Below are 18,758 nucleotides of genomic sequence, written 5' to 3'. Positions count from 1 at the left end.
TTAACTCTGAAAGTTATATAAGGTTGTGCAACATATTTGAACAGGGTGGAATCTGATTCACATGATGAGATTGTTTTCTCTCTGTGCCAAAAGCAAGCATATATAAAGGATATTAACCCATTTTAGGGCAAAAGGAGGACTACAGTTAATGAATGTATTCCAAGCCCATGTCAATGCCCAAGGAAAATAGAAGAAATAATTAGGTAGGATATGTTGAATGCGCCTACACCTATATGTCCTGTGTGAAGTAAAATACAGGCTGCATCTATCTCTCCCAATAGGGGCATGATCCTGTTTATTCTGGAGCTACTAGTCCCTAGTCCCAAGCTTTAGATTCTGTGGCATTGAGACTTATCAGCTATAAGGAACATCTATTTTGTGGTGGTTCCCACGATTTTATTAGGAAAAAATGTTTTGTATGTCTAGCCCTCTTCTGTGCAGTCTCAGAAAACAAACTGGAGTGAGTGGTCTCTAAAGGGAAACAACCAGTATAATTGTACTGCAGTAAAACACCTTGAACTGTATCTTTTCTGACACATCCATTAAGCCTACAGAATTGATGGCCAAATGAAGTAATCTGGTATTGTTTGTGGCCCAAAGGGTCTCATAGGATCTCACCCAAAAAAACATTTAAATACAAACTGGTAGATTAACTGGTCCAGAGGAAAAGAACCCTTGTATGTGTGAGCAATTGTGTGGCTCACACACAATTGCCATGGCAAAAAGTTATTTTTTACCTCCATCATATGGCTAGAAATAGTTAGGGGGAGGGTGGGTTGTAAGCATACCTGGGTACAAATGGGTAGCCTTGAGGGAGACAGGCTCCCCCCCCCCATTAAAAGTTAAGTTTTAGTTATTTAGTGAATCTAGGTAGTCAACAGGTGGGAATGTGCAACAAAACTGAATTGCTTTCAGGGGTTCTCTTATCTTCCTACATTGTGTAACTGTAATCAATTCAGGTGTACACCACCTTTACACTGTGTTTAAGCATAGTGTGGATCTCCTTCCTTAGGAAATGGTACCAGATTTGTTATAAACAGCACAACAAATAAATAAAAGGTTATTTTAATGGCATATTCTGAAAGCAGTAAATTGGACTTCCCTACAGGGAAGGATTAATATTGGCTTTGGCCCGGGTTGTGCTGTCAACATATGATCACATGCACATTGCACCCCAGTTTATAATAAAAATATTTCCTCTATGCTAAAGACAGATGGAATCACACTCATTTGCACAGTTATATTTTGGGCTATGAATCAATAACTAAAAGCGCAAACAGTACAAAAATATTACACTCTCTTGATTTCTGCATAATTACCAGGACTCAGGAAATAATTCATTTGTTAAGGGTAGCTATGATTCCATATCGCTCAATGCATTATAAACACCCATCAATTTCATGACCAAGATTTTCCATTTATGCAGTACAATCCTAATAAAATGGCTGCCAGCAAAACACAAAGACTTAAGAGAGTTTTAAAGTTTAGCCAAGTTCCTGAAGATTTGTTTACAAGACGAGTCCTAGCTGGGTTCAGCGTGCGCTCCCATTGGGTTAAGATGGCTTTCTTGGCACCAAACCACTTTCCCGGCCCACTTAAGCGATACTGGTAAGGTGTAGAAGGGCCAAAGAAGACTGTCCATGCAAGGCGAGGGTCTTTAAGTAAAAGATGCATGATGTTGGGACGGACACCAATCTCCACAGCAACGTCATCCATATAGTCTATAAAGTATGTCTGCAGTTTCTGATTGGGGGTCGCAGCAAACCTTTACACAGGAAACACAAATAATTGCATGCAATATACAGAAGACAACATTATTTTTTTAATGCAAAATATGAATACATTTACCGATAGACCATTATTAAAGGGCCACTAACAAAAAAAATTGAACTTTTGAATGCAATTTAATATAACTTACTGTAATCGTGCACTGGTAAAAATAGTTTGCTTTAGAAACTATACTATACTTTGTATAGAAAAACTGCTGTTAGCCATGGGGGCAGTCTTTCAAAGGAGTGATATTTGCATGGCAGATAACAGATAAGTACTAAAATCACTGTATTCTGAAGACTTCCCAAGAGGGCCAAGCTCCCCCTATACAAACAGAACATAGATATGTTGTGTTGTCTGATGATCTCCTTCTTGGGGTGATGAAACTTTACCTATAGGCAAAATTAGTATTATTTTAATGTACCTATAATTAACAATGCATTGCCAAAAGGTCTAGGCACAAGTTGGTGCTAAAATTCCTTCAGGGTTTACATCAATGAGCCTCAACTTGTTAGTGATTTTACATTACATTTTGTCTTAATGCCAACATTGCATCTACTTAATAGCTAAATACCACTGTGTTTAATCACATTTCCTACCAGTCATGTGGCAGTCAGCTTTTCCTTTTTAATTGCAGCAAGTACATTGTAAAAAACTAATTTTGAAAACCGAGCTTATTAATAAAAAGACAGATGTTGAAAATAATGAAGAGAATCAAATTCTGGAAGACAGTTAAAGGAGAACAAACCCTCCTCCCCCTTAACTGCCCTGCATCAACCCCCTCACCTCTCCCATCTTGCATGGGCACCATGTTCCGTTCAATAGAAAATTGGTCTCTCCGCTGATACAGACCCTGCTTGAGCATGTGCAGTTGGGGCTAGTCGGGAATCAGCTTTAAAGGAACAGTAACACCAAAAAATGAAAGTGTTTTAAAGTACTTAAAATATAATGTACAGTTGCCCTGCGCTGGTAAAACTGGTAAGTTTGTAACAGAAACGCTACTATAGTTTATATAAATGAGCTGCTATGTCAACACGGGGCAGCCATTGAAGCTGGGAAAAAGGAGAAAAGGCACAGGTTACAAGCAGATAACAGATAAGCTTTGTAGAATATAATGGGGTTTTATCTGTTATCTTCTAACCTGTGCCTTTTCTCCAGAAGCTTTATTATATAAACTATAGTAGTCTTTGTAAGGAAAACACACCAGTTGTACCAGTGCAGGGCAGCATTACATTATATAGTAATTACTTTTATACACTTTCATTTTTTGGTGTTACTGTCCCTTTAACTGCACATGCTCATGCAGGGTCCATGTCGGCGGTGAGACCCGAAACATTTTCTAATTGACGGAAGATTTCCACTTTTGAAAAATAACAAATCATACTTACAATCATCCTTGATTTATTAAATTTGCTGGCAAAGAGTGCTACAGAGCATCTGAGTTTCCCTTAGAGATTAAGAAGGGAAGAAGACTGGAAAAGACTGCTCTGTAACATACTATATGTAATTCAAAGGTAAACTAACCCCATCATTTGTTTTTTTTCTCATTTAGTCAAAACAGTTTAATAATTTGAAATATACACTCTCAGAAATAGTAATTATGAGCATTCCCTTTAACTTTTACATTTTTTTAAAATGTATTTTAAGCTGGACCCGGCAATGAGAGCTGCAGTGTTGGAGTTTCTAACATAGAGGTTTGCAGTGTGCTGGGTCCTGACTTCAGAGGTAAAGCAAGGAAGAAAGCTGCTGAAGGACAACAATGCCTTCAAGAGAAATTAAAGAGGACTTAAACTGAAACTAAACAGACTGTTTAGTAACATGCTAAGGGTAAGTTATATGTGAACTTCTCCTTCAATTTGCTTTTTCTGATTTACTTTAAATAGGACCCAGCAACGAGAGCTGCAGAGCGTCAGTAAGGGGCTTTGCCTCCAATAAGGAGTAATTATATCATAGTATCATAGTAAGTTAGGTTGAAAAAAGACACACGTCCATCAAGTTCAACCTTAATGCCAAATATCTTAATTTGGGATCAAGTGCAAGGTACTGGGTTATTACTGAGAAAAAGGAAATCACTAAAAAATAATTTGATTAAAAAAGAGTCTATGGGAGATGGCCTTCCCATAATTCAAAGCGTTCAGGATAATGGGTTTCTGGATAACTGAGCCCATAGCTGTATATGGATTGTGCTTGATATTCTATGACAGTGACAAATAGAATCCTTACGTATATATTTTTTTCTGTAGCTATATATTTCAACATTGCCCATTGTTTTCTGGTGTAAATAAAATATGTGTTGAGATGCTTGTGTCCCTTGGAGTACATGCAAAGCAAGCGGCTCATTTCAAACTGCACCCATTAATCAATGATTTGGCAATTCTTACTTACACCTTTGTTTTGAACTCCATACTCTTCTTAATATAATCCTCCATTCTGGCTGCTGTTGGCAGATGAGCTACACCTAAAGAACAATATTTCATTAAAACACTCAAACATTCATAGCTTCTGCTTATGTGCAGTCTATTCCTAATATTATTTATTGAAACTGACTTTTTTGCAGTCATTGACACCCTTTTATTGCTTTGTCATAGGATATTGGAGTCAATGGGTGTTTTTTCTGGCTCAAAAAAACATGGTGGAAAAATTGCATGGAGAAATTCTAATGCTTTTGGCTTTTTTCTGGTGCAAAATATACATGGCAAAGACTCAGATACTGTCACTGGCATCTTACCACTCATGAAATTGTAAATTTCACTGCAAAACAATATCGGGTGACAACATTTGATCATCCCTAGCAGCTACTATTTTTCACAGAGCTCCTCTACATCTCAAATAAAATGTGAGTCTTTTAATGTTATTGTTTAACTTTGTACAATAAAACTTGCATTTGCTCAATTACAAACTTTTTCTAACAAAAGCAATGTAATATTTTGATGACCATAATGCTTGCAGGTACTTGTAATTATAATTGTCATTTCAGCAGTGACACCATTTAGCTGGGCATTGAGAATGATAAGCATATTGGAAGCTGATCAGGAGCAGACTGGATACAGAAGCAACTTTTCATCCACCCAAGAGCTACCACAGCATCTGCATTGTCAAAATGCCTTTTTACCAACAGTTGAATGTTATAGTTGTAGATAAAATGCTCTGTACCGCTTGGGCATCAGGTTCATATTCATCTCTAGATTAAATATTGGTTCTACAGCACAACTATTTTATGTATTTTGTATTACTTTTTAAGTTGATTCGATGATTGCCTCAAGCATATTTGTACAACATGAAATTCATATTTTCAAATGCCAGATTGCAGATTAAAAGTAGACAATCTATTTTCCATTATTCTCCTTAATTACATGCTCACCTTTAAATATTCTAGTGGCCCAGCGAGCTTGAAGTTCTGCAGCAGTCAAGATGGCTCCTAGTGGCTTGACAAGTCCCAAAACGGCTAAAGTTGGTTTTTCTATCCGAGTAGGGAAGACTTGTTTATATAGAAGGGCATTTATGTCATCTATGACCTCTGGGTCTTTGAGAAAGGGGAAGGAGGGTACATACCCTGTAGCAAAAATAACCTCATCCAAGTTTTCAACCACTGTATCATCTTCAAATATGACTGAGGATTCAGTAAATGTCTTAATTTGGGGTTTTACTTTAATAGCTCCACACAAGATACAGCTGGGAAGGTAATCATTTACCATAGGCTCTTTTAACTGTGCTCTGCAACAAATTTAAAAAGGTATTATGATAAGTAAAATCAAAGTACAAGGAAATAAAATCTTTAAGTACAACCTAGGGACTATGCATTGCTTCCATAAGGGTGAAGACACACTTGGCTACTAGTAGCAGCTACTTTTTCAAGGCTACTAAGCTCCAAAAAATACCCTGCCATAGACAATACTGAGAATTGCCTCTACTAAAACACATGCAGAGACAATTATCAGTAAATGATCAGCATTGTCTTTTTTAGCAGCCACAACAAGTAGCTGCTACTAGTAGCTCTGTGTGTCTTTACCCTAAAGGTGAAAGAAAAGGGCTAATCACTGGGGGTTGTCAATATTTTTCAGCCCTAGTTACTATTCTAGTGTTGTGCCTCTTATACCCTTCCTTGTCCCAAGGATCCTTGCAGCTATCCTGGGGTCCTGCAGATGTGCAGTAAAGTAGAATCTAAACTTTTAGATTAAAATCTTTTACTTTACTGTGCAAGTGCCTAGCTCAGGTTCCCTGGGCTGGTGCGTTTCTCATTGAGGAGGGGTGCTGGCCAGCAGTCTATGGTCCATCCAACTGGAATAAAGTTGACCAATCACCTAATCCATAGGCAATATGGCAGGGTTAACCCAGTATATAGAATATCCCATGACAAAGGATAATTGGTAAATTAACAATAGTATTTGTATCTCCCCACTGCTAATTGGGTGTACTAAAGGTGATTAGGTCTTTACTTGGATCAGATACTAAGATCTATTTTTGCCATAAATTATATGGAATGCTAGGGACCTGGAGTTTTCTGGATAAGGCAGCTTTCCTGTAATTTGGATCAACATACCTTGTCTCTTAAAAATCATTTAAATATTAAATAAACTTAATAGAATTGTTTTGCCACCAATATGGATTTATGCAACTGAGTCACCATCAAGTGCAAGTATTACAGAGAGAATCAAAATACTGTATTTTTAAAAGAATTACTTATATGCTTAAAATGAACTGTGAGAGACAGCCTTCCTGTAATTTGGAGTTTTCTGGATACTGGTATTGTAATATTGGAATCTCATTAGGGGTGGCCATAATCTAGTAGCAGATGCAAAAAAAGTAAGCGCAGATACAATATTTGCTCTTAATAACCAATTAGAAGGTACCATTCGCTTCCCTGCTGTCTAAAAACAAAAAACAACATGGTTGTTCCTAGACCAGGAACAAGGTTTTTGCCAATCATTATATTATCTATCCACTATTATCATTATTATTATTAGCTGCTCACAATTAAATTTGATATTAATATGAATAATTATTACCTGTCTAAAGGTTCCAAGCCATAGTTTGCATGGTCAAACCAAGTGTTCATCAAGTTTTCATTTAGTCTGGCTGAGAAACTAGCTGGTAATAAGTTTCTGATCCAAGTCAAAAATCTGGTGGAGAGCATCATATCAATAGGACATCCCCCCTTGGAAATGCGACTGAGCACCCATGAACCTCCTCTAGTACTGAGATAAACCTAGAATATAGCATTATACAAATAGCATTCAGAAATCGTAAAAATGTATTCATTATTAACAACAGCATTTCACAGCTATGGAAAGACAATGTAGACAGTAGTAATTTTAGGTAGCTTTAACTTTAATAACCCTACTGGGAGTAAAAACACCAAAATGGAGATGCAAAAAAGAAGGGACCACCCCCCCAGTTACAAGTTCCAGTAATGGACCAGACCGGAGAAAAGTAAAATTACTGTTTAAATTTACTGTCAATACAATTGGAAATTGGCAACACCCATAATAACATCGGTAGTACAGGTAGGGTACCTGTTATCCAGAATGCTCCGGACCTGGGGTTTTCCATATAAGGGATCTTTTGATAATTTGGAGCTCCATAGTTTAAGTCTGCTAAGGTGTATTGGGGATTAATTATATCTTCATTGAAATCAAATACACGCTACTGTTTTATTATTACAGAGAAAATAGAAATCACTTAAATGAAAAATTCAATTACAGGTATGGGATCCCTTATCCGGAAACCCATTATCCAGAAAGTTCCGAATTACGAAAAGGCCATCTCCCATAGACTCCATTATAAGCAAATATCATTAATTTTTGAAAATGTATTTTCTTTCTCTCTGTAATAATAAAACAGTACCTTGTACAAAGATATAATTAATCCTTACTGGAGGCAAAATAATCCTATTGGGTTTATTCAATATTTAAATGATTTTTAGCAGACTTAAGCAATGCAGATTCAAATTACAGAAAGATCCCTTATCGGGAAAACCTCAGGTCCCATACCTGTATTTGATTAAAATGGAGTCTATGTGAGATGGCCTTCCCGTAATTCAGAGTATTCTGGATAATGGGTTTCTGAATATTGGATCCTATACCTCTAGTAAGTTTGTAAGCAGGAGTGCATTATGCAGGGGAATTATCTAGTTCAGCACAAGCCCTACTCATTGAACTTATGATGAACAAGTGGGTGTACAAAATCCACACACATCATGTGACCGCGGTAAATGCATCACTGTTATAATCAACATTAAATGTGTTGTAATATGTAATATCTTATTGAGGGCAATAAAGAATTGTGAGGTACCGATATAAAACATATCATTTTTACTTAGCAACATCCATGCTACAAATAACTGCTTATTCTTAGGCCATGATGTGTTTCTGTGTTATACAACAGACCCCTAGAGAAATCAAATGCTATTAATAATGGCTCTCGCAGAATATTTTTTTGGTGTGTGCTGGGGCATCTTGATGATAGAAACTTACTACATGATACATGGCCATACGCCTGGGATTCTCACCACTAAAGCAAGGTAGCCATGGCACTAAAATGTTGGGAGCGCTCCTCACAAACTCTTTTTCTCATATTGATGCCATTTTTGTTATGCTTTTGTTTAGTATAATTTTTACCACAATGTCCTTTTTCCGATTTAGTTCACCTAACTTTGCAAAGTGTGGTGGGAAGGAACAAGAGCAAAGATATTAGTATAAATACTGGACAAAAAGTTGAAGAGATAAATCCTATGATGGCCATATAAGGCAATTAAAACAAGCAATTTGGGGAAAAAAGAAAAAAAAGCTACATCATCAATACTTACCTGCTTAGCTGTGTTGCTTATATCCACCGCTATATCCCCAGCTGAGTTACCAATTCCCACCACTAAAACAGTCTTTCCTTTATAGTTTGCAGAATCCTTATAGAAACGGCTGTGGACATAATGACCTTTAAAATTTTCAATACCTGGAAGTTACATAAGAGAAAATCTGATCATCACCACTGCTACCGCCATGAAAGGCAAGGGTTAAGACACTTCTTTTATTTGAACAGGATACTAAGTGCTTCATCCAAATCTAGCCATATGCATTGAGTGCCGGGATGCTGTATAGCTAGGGGTGCATAAGTAACCGACACTTTTAGATGATTGTTTGCCAGCAACATGATGCAACTGGAGCCATGTATTAAACGCTGCATGGCACCGCTCCTTTCTCTTCTTACCATGATCACAAAAATGCACAACATTGCTTCAACAGCACTGTCTATAGCTGGCCATACACGCACCGATAATATCGCACAAAACCCCATTTTGTACGATATGCGGTGTGTGTATGGCAAGTCGGCGAGTCGACTGATATCGCAGGAGGCTGCTGATATCGGTCACTCGCCGATCGGGTGGGTTAAAAGATTTTGATCGGGCGCCATAGAAGGCGCAAAATCAAAATCTGCCTTCAGGGCTGAATCGGCAGAAGGAGGTAGAAATCCTATTGTTTCTACCTCCTTATCTGCCATTTCAGCCCTGAACTGTTAGTGGCCGATTGTACGATCTTTCGTGCGACCATTGGAAATCGGCACGTGTGTGGCCACCTTATTATTATTGGCCCCAGTGAGGAGCTACTTTAGATCTGCTTTTATGTAACCTTGGCCAGCCTAAATATCATTGCTGACATCTCAGTTACAGTACCTAATATAATGACACAATATTTGTAAAGTTGAATTACAGTGGAGGAAATAATTATTTGACCCCTCACTGATTTTGTAAGTTTGTCCAATGACAAAGAAATGAAAAGTCTCAGAACAGTATCATTTCAATGGTAGGTTTATTTTAACAGTGGCAGATAGCACATCAAAAGGAAAATCGAAAAAATAACTTTAAATAAAAGATAGCAACTGATTTGCATTTCATTGAGTGAAATAAGTTTTTGAACCCTCTAACAAAAAAAGACTTAATACTTAGTGGAAAAACCCTTGTTTGCAAGCACAGAGGTCAAACGTTTCTTGTAATTGATGACCAAGTTTGCGCACATTTTAGGAGGAATGTTGGTCCACTCCTCTTTGCAGATCATCTCTAAATCCCTAAGGTTTCGAGGCTGTCTCTGTGCAACTCTGAGCTTGAGCTCCCTCCATAGGTTTTCTATTGGATTAAGGTCCGGAGACTGACTAGGCCACTCCATGACCTTAATGTGCTTCTTCTTGAGCCACTCCTTTGTTGCCTTTGCTGTATGTTTTGGGTCATTGTCGTGCTGGAACACCCATCCACGACCCATTTTCAGTTTCCTGGCAGAGGGAAGGAGGTTGTCGTTCAGGATTTCACGATACATGGCTCCGTCCATTTTCCCGTTAATGCGAATAAGTTGTCCTGTGCCCTTAGCAGAAAAACACCCCCAAAGCAAAATGTTTCCACCCCCATGCTTGACGGTGGGGACGGTGTTTTGGGGGTCATAGGCAGCATTTTTCTTCCTCCAAACACAGCGAGTTGAGTTAATGCCAAAGAGCTCTATTTTGGTCTCATCAGACCACAGCACCTTCTCCCAGTCACTCACAGAAACATTCAGGTGTTCATTGGCAAACTTCAGACGGGCCTGCACATGTGCCTTCTTGAGCAGGGGGACCTTGCGAGCCCTGCAGGATTTTAATCCATTGCGGTGTAATGTGTTTCCAATGGTTTTCTTGGTGACTGTGGTCCCTGCTAATTTGAGGTCATTAACTAACTCCTCCCGTGTAGTTCTAGGATGCTTTTTCACCTTTCTCAGAATCATTGACACCCCACGAGGTGAGATCTTGCGTGGAGCCCCAGAGCGAGGTTGATTGATGGTCATTTTGTGCTCCTCCCATTTTCGAACAATCGCACCAACAGTTGTCACCTTCTCTCCCAGCTTCTTGCTAATGGTTTTGTAGCCCATTCCAGCCTTGTGCAGATCTACAATTTTGTCTCTGACATCCTTGGACAGCTCTTTGGTCTTTCCCATGTTGGAGAGTTTGGAGTCTGCTTGATTGATTGATTCTGTGGACAGGTGTCTTTTATACAGGTGACTAGTTAAGACAGGTGTCCTTAATGAGGTTGACTAATTGAGTAGAAGTGTCTAACCACTCTGTGGGAGCAAGAACTCTTAATGGTTGGTAGGGGTTCAAAAACTTATTTCACTCAATGAAATGCAAATCAGTTGCTATCTTTTATTTAAAGTTATTTTTTCGATTTTCCTTTTGATGTGCTATCTGCCACTGTTAAAATAAACCTACCATTGAAATGATACTGTTCTGAGACTTTTCATTTCTTTGTCATTGGACAAACTTACAAAATCAGTGAGGGGTCAAATAATTATTTCCTCCACTGTAGTACTATGGAGAAGTTTTTAGCTATTTCAGATGAAACCAGCCAAACTGTGAGATCTGATTGTCCTTTTATATTGCCAACTTTAAAGGACATTTTAAAGGGTTGTCATTTTTTATCCAATTCTAATGTTTTACATATTATTTTGTTTTCACACTTACCTGGGAAAGAGTCTAGAGGTAAATAATGCTTGGTATGGTGACCATTACAGATCAGAACAGTATCAAAAATACTATTTCTTTGAATTCCATTGGTCAGTGTAGCAATGTCCCATTGACCTGTTGAGGGGAAATCTGAACATTTTGTCACACTGCAAACTTCAGTCTGTTCAGGGAACAAATTTGGCACAAAATTACATTTAAAATTATCTCATAACTTTTGGTCCTACTAAATGATTTAATTGCTTTACATTCGTATATCATTGAGACATCAAAAGGGTCAGCCATTATGGAAACATTTAGTCATAGTTAGAGTCATAACTTTGTCTTTTGCAGAGAACTAAAGGGCAAAGTTAGCCCACTATAAATGTCTGATGCACCTATTGTGTGTGTAGAAAGAGTTTGTAGTGAGAAATTTATTTCACCTGAAACTGAATATATTTCATTAGGTCAAAGTGTTTTGCATACAGCCTTAGGTATTCCAACACCTTGGAGTTATGCAGATATGCTGGAAAGTCTTCAGGCATGGGAAAGTCTGTATAGCACATCATCTCCTTGGATGTATTGGTGACCACAGACTTATATATACTGGCTCTCCAGTCCTCCACTGATTCCTATAAAGAAAATTGTTACATGGGCATATTTTGCTTCCAACTGTTTGTATATATAATCATGTCATATATTGCCTTTCATACTACTACCATCATAAAATTGCAACATGAACTCCCCTGCCCTTCTGTCCAGCCATACAGAACTACAGGACCTTGCTCATGCAAGAGGCATCTCCTAATGCTTTTCTGCTCAGTTCTATCCCTCCTGTCACAATGAGAAGAGCTTCTATAGTATCTTAAGCTTGTGTCACTCTGAACAGAACAGTAGTGGGTGCTCCACTTCCAAATTCATGTTAGGAGTGCAAAATTGCTTATATTATGGAAATAAAAAGAAGAAAAACATTCATATAAATTGTAAAAGTGCTCAGAAGATCTCAGTCGGTATAGTTCGGAATAATTTACAAACAACAAAAATAATTTGCAGTATATACAGGCTGAATCCAACCTCAGCAACCAACACTAAGTGGCAGAACCATTCATTTGAAAAAGGAAAAAAAAATCATTTATATTAGTGATGTGCACATGGATGGGTCAGGGCTTTCTGCTTTTTCACACAAGCATGTTTTAAACAGAGCAGATGGCTACCTTTCCTACTTTATGTCCATCACATTTGTCTTAGAGATGGAAACCATGATGGGCAAAAGGGCTGATTTACTAAATTCACCAGTGTAGTTACCAATAGCAACCAATCAGCAGTTATGTTTGATAAGTCTATTACAAGTTGGAAAATGAAAGCAAAGATCTGATTGTTCATTAAAGATAACTACACTAGGGCAATTTTGACGGTACCATAGTGCGGGGCCCCTGTGGCAGCCACGGTAGGCTCTGCACCTTCCAGTCTGACCCTGAGGGATGTGTTCCCATAGGCATAGTGTATTTCCTGTTCCCTAGTTCCCATGGTTCTGTCTCTTTGGACTCTTCTCTATGAAGGGGAGGACCTAAGTAAGAAGAATTTAGCCGAACTTATGCCAGGCCTTAGTGAAGTCTGGGATAAGGGATCCCATGTATAAGGTAAAGCCAGTGGCAGATACAGTAGCTCCTGTTAAAGCACACTTTATAAGTCAGAAGATAAACAGTGTAAGCTAGAAAGAGCAGCTGGAGTTTGGTATTATAGCCATAAAAGGGTTACATTTTTGTTTTAGAAACCTTCCAAATACTGAATGCTTGCTCTTGCCAATTAAAGATTCATATTATATGGCTAACAAGCTAATATTGCAAAAATACACACACAATATCATTTTAAGGTAGATACATACTGTGAACCTCCAGAGTCCTCCAATGTCACTGCTCTTTTCAAAACATACAGGCTCCAGGCCCTCTTCTAGACAGCATTTGATGGCTGTTAGTCCACTGCACCCAGCTCCAATTATAGCCACCCTTTTAGTCATTATGGCCTGAAAAGAGCGCACAGTATGTTGTTTCCAATAGGGAAAAAATGTTGAATGGGGAAGCACACTAATAAACCTTTTGTAAAATAAAACTTTTTTGTGAAAACAATATTAAGCACTGATTATAGTTTGGGAGCATGTTTATATAAATAACATCTCCTTTTAGAAAAATGTTTTCCATATTTTCTTGCAGAGTAAAACAAATTCCCAAGTCAAGCATGGGTTGAGTAGGCGCGATGACCCAACCTATCCACCTTGCAGGAGTCACCCCACAATTGACCTTGTGTATTCCTGGCCAGAGGTGACATTACGTTACTAGGGCAACAGGCTGAGAAGAATTATTCTTCAAATTGTGTGGTGCTTGACCATCCTTGAGTTAAGGTATTGAGGTATTTGGTGATGCTCGAGTTATTCATACTGTATATTTAATCACAGTATGGGAGTGTAGGCTAAAACTGTGACAGAACTGCATGACCCTATGGGGCTAATATTATAATAGAAGCAAAGTTTGCTATAGGTATAGCCACAGCTGACTGTTATCAGTTACTACACCTGGACAAATGTTGCTCCTTTTATTACATTCTCCTGATAAATTTAAGGCAAAAATACATTTACTAGTCCCCTAGAGAGGTATAATTTTAATGAAGATGTGATAAAAGAGGCCTTTACCAGGATAACAAACAGCTGGGGTACACTACATTGAAGAGTTCTTTTCAGACTGACACACTCAGAATTGTGAATGACAATATCTCTGGCTCTAGATAACAAACTGCAGGCCTAACTTCCTGCCTGAGCTCTGGATAGGGTTTCCACCTGGCCAGTATATTGCCGGCCTAGCAAGTAGAGTTGATGATTGATGCCAATGTTATTAACTAAGATAAAAATATAGGAATGCCTGTATTTTTTCCAGAAAATGCGGCAACTATGCCTCACTCATGGGACATCAAGAATGGGCTTTTCCTCCACTGTATCAGTCTTCCAGTACTCTTTTGTGGCTCCTAGCATACTCCTATTCCCCCAGCCACAATCTTACTAGTAGTTAGACAGCTTCAGCATGAGGAGTCCTTTGTTTCCCCCAGTGTGTCTATGTGACACATCTTAAAGGGGACCTGTCACCCTAAGAAATCAAATTGTTTTCTACTGTGTCTGTCAAGCAAAATAAACTTCACCTACACTGTAGAAATTATTTGAATCTTATTTTCTTCAGCCTTGGAATTGACAATTGTAGCAAGCAGGCAGGCACCATTTTGAGGACACTGTAATTAAGGCAAGCTTTGAATCCTGCCAAAATCTTGTTTCTGTGCCAGTATGGGGGGGCCCTGATACCCATGTCCATGCACTGGTTATGAAATTACATGTTGCCGAGGGAGGGGGAATGTGAGGGGCACAGCAACACCTAGTAAGTTCTGAATTGAAAGTGAAAGTAACTGTCTGCCCCACCTCTATGCCTAAGGCATAGAGGCAAGGTAAGCAATATATGATTGACAGTTGGGATTTTTAAATGCTTTTATAATGGGCATGGATGTGTTAATAAAAAAGTGGTTTTTGGTTTCATATTTAATTTGAAAAGGGCTTTTATTATACAGCTTTTTATGCCTGGGTGACAGGTCCACTTTAAAGAGTATGGGCCAAACTACATCTTTAACAGCTCCGTAATTGATCATAGGAATCATTTACTAAGGCTCTGGGTGCAAGTAGTAAAGTCCTAAAAGTACAAAATTGCTATAATTAAATCATAATTAAATAATTAAATTATGCTGCCCCACTTTAGTATATACCTCCATCTGTGAGACTCCTTGTAGGGTGGTTGTAGCCAAGAACCATGTCTGAACTGTGATATTACCACTTTTGTTACTCTTGACAAGGGGACTCTTCAATTGACCCTTCACCTTGAGGCACCCCACTGAACCCCCTTGTTACATACCTTAAGGAAACACCAGGAGACAGAGGTGGAGAAAATGGCCACAGCATTTATTCAAACACATTTACACATTTTATCAAATAAATAGGACCTTGCCAGCCTAACCCAGGGCAATATTCTAAAGCCATAATTCCATAAGAGGTCGCTACTGTGCTCTGCTGTTCTTTGCTGAAGACTTGAATGAGTATTAGACTGCCTCTACCTACAGAGAGGATGGCCCCAAACTCTACCACCAGCAGGAGCTGCATAACCAACCATGAGAGAAGTTCAGCAGCCCTGCTGCCAGTCCTGGATCTGCAGTGTCTCAATGGCAATCCAAGCAGGCTGTCACCTAGCACAAGCAGTAGTAGAGTCCGTATCTATCAATCCACAGTGCAGTCACAGTAGAGAACCTCCTTTCTCCCTCTGCTAAAATTACGTGTGCAGTACTCTGGCAAGGTCCTACCACTGCTGTGACAAATAAAACTTATAAAATATAAAATATATTATCATATATCCACTGTTTTGATCCAGAGGAAGGCAAAAAACCCAACCTGAAGCTAATGCCAATTATGCCTCAAGAGGGAAAAAATTCCTTCCTGACCCCCTTGGCAATCGGAAACATTCCCTGGATCAAGTAATCGTAGTTAACATGAATTAAACACAATGCTGACTCTCAAGTTTATACCGTATAAAGATACAGAAAATATATACTGTATATTATACACAATATAACAATGCATTCAGGAAAACATCCACATTCAGTTATTAATAGATAATATGAGAACAAAAGGAAGAGAAACTACTGACATTTTGCAAAATATGCAAAAATGGGGAGGGTGGCTGGGATGTTTCTGCCTGCTCAGAAGATAAGGAAGTGAGTTCTTTTTCTGACATCACATCCCTCTCTTTCTCCTCCCCCCAGGCCGGCTTTCTCCTGCCTTAACTCTTTCCTTCTCACCTAATCACAGTTGCACCTGGTTCTGCCAATCTCTAAACATAAACCAGTGTAATCTGGCTGCTGGTTATTCGGATCCCTTGTCATGCAGCCCCTGTGCTTATAGCTCCAGGGCTTTCCTTTACTGTAATCAGGCAGTGTAACCCTTACATTATGGGAATATTATTGCTTTACACATGCAGTTCTAGCATTTCATAAATATGTGGAGAGAACAGTTTCATTAGAGTCGATAGGTGAGATAAGAAATGAACTTATCTGAGCACAGAATTGGGTAAGAATGCAGAATCTGTTTATTCTAAAATTTTACAAATGATGAGATGTATAGAAATGAACACTGAGCAATTCTGGCGTTAAGGCATGCCTTCATTTTTTACAATTATTTCATGACATTTATACCTATTTATATCATGACCAGTATGTATCCACATAAAATATCATATTTTTTAAAATTAATTTTATCTATGTTCCATTAAATATACTTTCAAGTTGTCAAAAAAAGAAAAAACAACTTTTACCAACTTTTTGAAAACTTAGGTCATGTGGCAACCCTATAAATATGCCCTTTAAATCTACATGGGCTGACAGCGACTGCATTTGATTAACCTTCAAGCCCCAAGTCAACCGCTCAGGGTGTCTCCCCAAAGAGACTACGAGAATAAGCTATAAATCTCACAGCTGTATAATATGTAAGGTTTCTGATTTCCCTTACCTTTCTGTAGTGTCTTCTGTATCTTGATCTATCCTAGCTTGGATAGTTACCTGCCGAACAGCAAACTAGAAAACAAATCTTTTTTCCCCAGTTTTTCTTTAACTTTTTAATCACTATAGCACCACCTGTTGGAGGAAAAATAAAACACAGATTTGGAATCCTTATTCATCTAAATATAACCTTTAACTGCACAGGATAAAAGTCAAATTGCAGGGGAAATTGATTTAACTTTTATTATGTTCTTGCCTGCAGGTTAGTTACTTATTTAAGAGCCCATGGTTGTGCTAGGTCACTTATTTTAGCCAGTGGAAATACTGCTTATCTGCTTGGCCCTGGGTGCTCAGTTTCAGACCTCAAGGAAATTGTTTCAGTTTATCTCACAAATTCCTATGATTATCTGCATCACTAAAATCAAATGCTGCTATTGCAGTGTAAAAGCAGCTGTACATGGTGAGTGGAAGTCTCTGCAGCCCTCCAGCAAATGTATTCTTTGCAAAACTGAATCATATGGAACTGATTATACTTGGCTAGAGAGACTGCAGCACAACAGGCACATGTTTTTGCTTTTAAAAGTATGTTTTTTTTAAACTGAGAATAAGTAAAATCCTAAAAAATCCAAAATGACTAGCAATCAGAAATACATAAGTTCTAGCAGACCTGAAACGGAAATCTGTGGATTCTGGCAACTGCTATAGGGGCTACTGTATGATTCCAGACAGTTACTATTTATTGGACCTGTGGGGGGCTGTTTAGAACTCTGTGTACTTGAAGTGTCAGAATCCCAGTGCAGACATGAGGACTAGAAGGCCAATCAAGTATAAGTGAGCTACACTGATTAGTGACATGTTTGTTATAGTTTAATTAGTCTTGGAGAGCATTCCCAAGTCCCTTTGCATTTTAGCAGCTATCCACAAAAAGAGGCCTAACTTCCAAATTGTATAACAAAGCTACACCTGCCCCTTTAATGGGGCTTTTGTGCTTTTAAAAATGGGTGTCGGTCTTGGAAATTTATCCCCTATGAAAAAAAAGCTATAACAGGGGAGGTTAAGCCTTTGAAAGCAATGCATCGTTCAAAAAATACTCTCATATTGCTCATATTCTAAGGATAATTCTAAGGAAGTGTGACCATTTAAATGATGGTCCACCCTGCAGTGATGACTCTCTGTTGAATACAGGTTTCTATACAGACAGGTAAAGGGTAATTTATTAATGCCCTAAACACAAGAGCACTAGATTGTGCGCAAAACTGCAGTCCATAGTGCTCATTCAACAAGCACTTCTGCCTGGAGCAGCCCTATAAGGCAATAAGTACAGGGTTCTATGTACCTGCCCCCCGTGAATGCAGTTCTTCCCATCATTGATAGGGGAAGTGCAGACTTTTTCAATTTGGAGCAATAAGACATGTGACTTTAGTGCAAAGCTGCTGTTTGATTTAGTTTTTTTGCACTTTGCTCCCTGTCCTGCACTTTGAAATGAGGCCTGTAGTGTGCATTGGAACTCATATCATATGTTCTTAGCCCTGCAGAATGTTCAGTGGGTGGAAATCCCTTAAAACCAGATTTTCATCAACCACATGTTGCATGGCTAACTAACGTATAATGTAAATTAGGGAAGACTAAATTTCATGATTAGGGTGACCATATAAACCCTCTAAATTCTTTCAGAGTGAGGCTGCTTCTGGGCCCTCAGCAGTCCAGCATTCACAGTCTGGCATCCCTATAACCTGCTTGACAAATATTAAATATAAACCATTCACGATCAATCCTAAATGTAGATGCATACCGCAAACTGCACTGATCCTGTGCAGCCATGCGCTATGCATATATGTTTTTATTTAGTAACGTCCTGTGATCTAGCTGTATGTTGAATCATCAGTTACTAGTACTGAGGACAGCGTTACTGTACTAGTACAGCTTTATTAGAGAAATCCAACATCAGAAAAAATAGTCCT

General features: G+C 38.5%; 1 protein-coding gene across 2 annotated transcripts; it reads right to left on the bottom strand.

Annotated features, from left to right (window-relative positions):
- Window positions 1–1,049: 1,049 nt before the first annotated feature.
- fmo1 (flavin containing monooxygenase 1) lies at window positions 1,050–18,189 on the bottom strand. Of its 2 annotated transcripts, none has more exons than XM_012961090.3 (10): window positions 18,134–18,189; window positions 16,808–16,932; window positions 13,109–13,246; window positions 11,667–11,855; window positions 11,245–11,407; window positions 8,576–8,718; window positions 6,777–6,976; window positions 5,132–5,484; window positions 4,156–4,228; window positions 1,050–1,765 (listed from the first exon to the last, which is right to left on the bottom strand). In XM_012961090.3, exons 3-10 carry the CDS (start codon window positions 13,238–13,240, stop codon window positions 1,399–1,401), a joined length of 1,620 nt encoding a protein of 539 aa, XP_012816544.1. In that variant the 5' UTR covers window positions 13,241–13,246; window positions 16,808–16,932; window positions 18,134–18,189; the 3' UTR covers window positions 1,050–1,398.
- Between the last annotated feature and the right edge of the window lie 569 nt (window positions 18,190–18,758).

This window comes from Xenopus tropicalis, chromosome 4 (assembly GCF_000004195.4).
Source record: "Xenopus tropicalis strain Nigerian chromosome 4, UCB_Xtro_10.0, whole genome shotgun sequence".
Taxonomy (NCBI): domain Eukaryota; kingdom Metazoa; phylum Chordata; class Amphibia; order Anura; family Pipidae; genus Xenopus; species Xenopus tropicalis.
The sequence above is the reverse complement of the archived record's forward strand: the minus strand, read 5'-3'. Positions and strand labels throughout refer to the sequence as shown.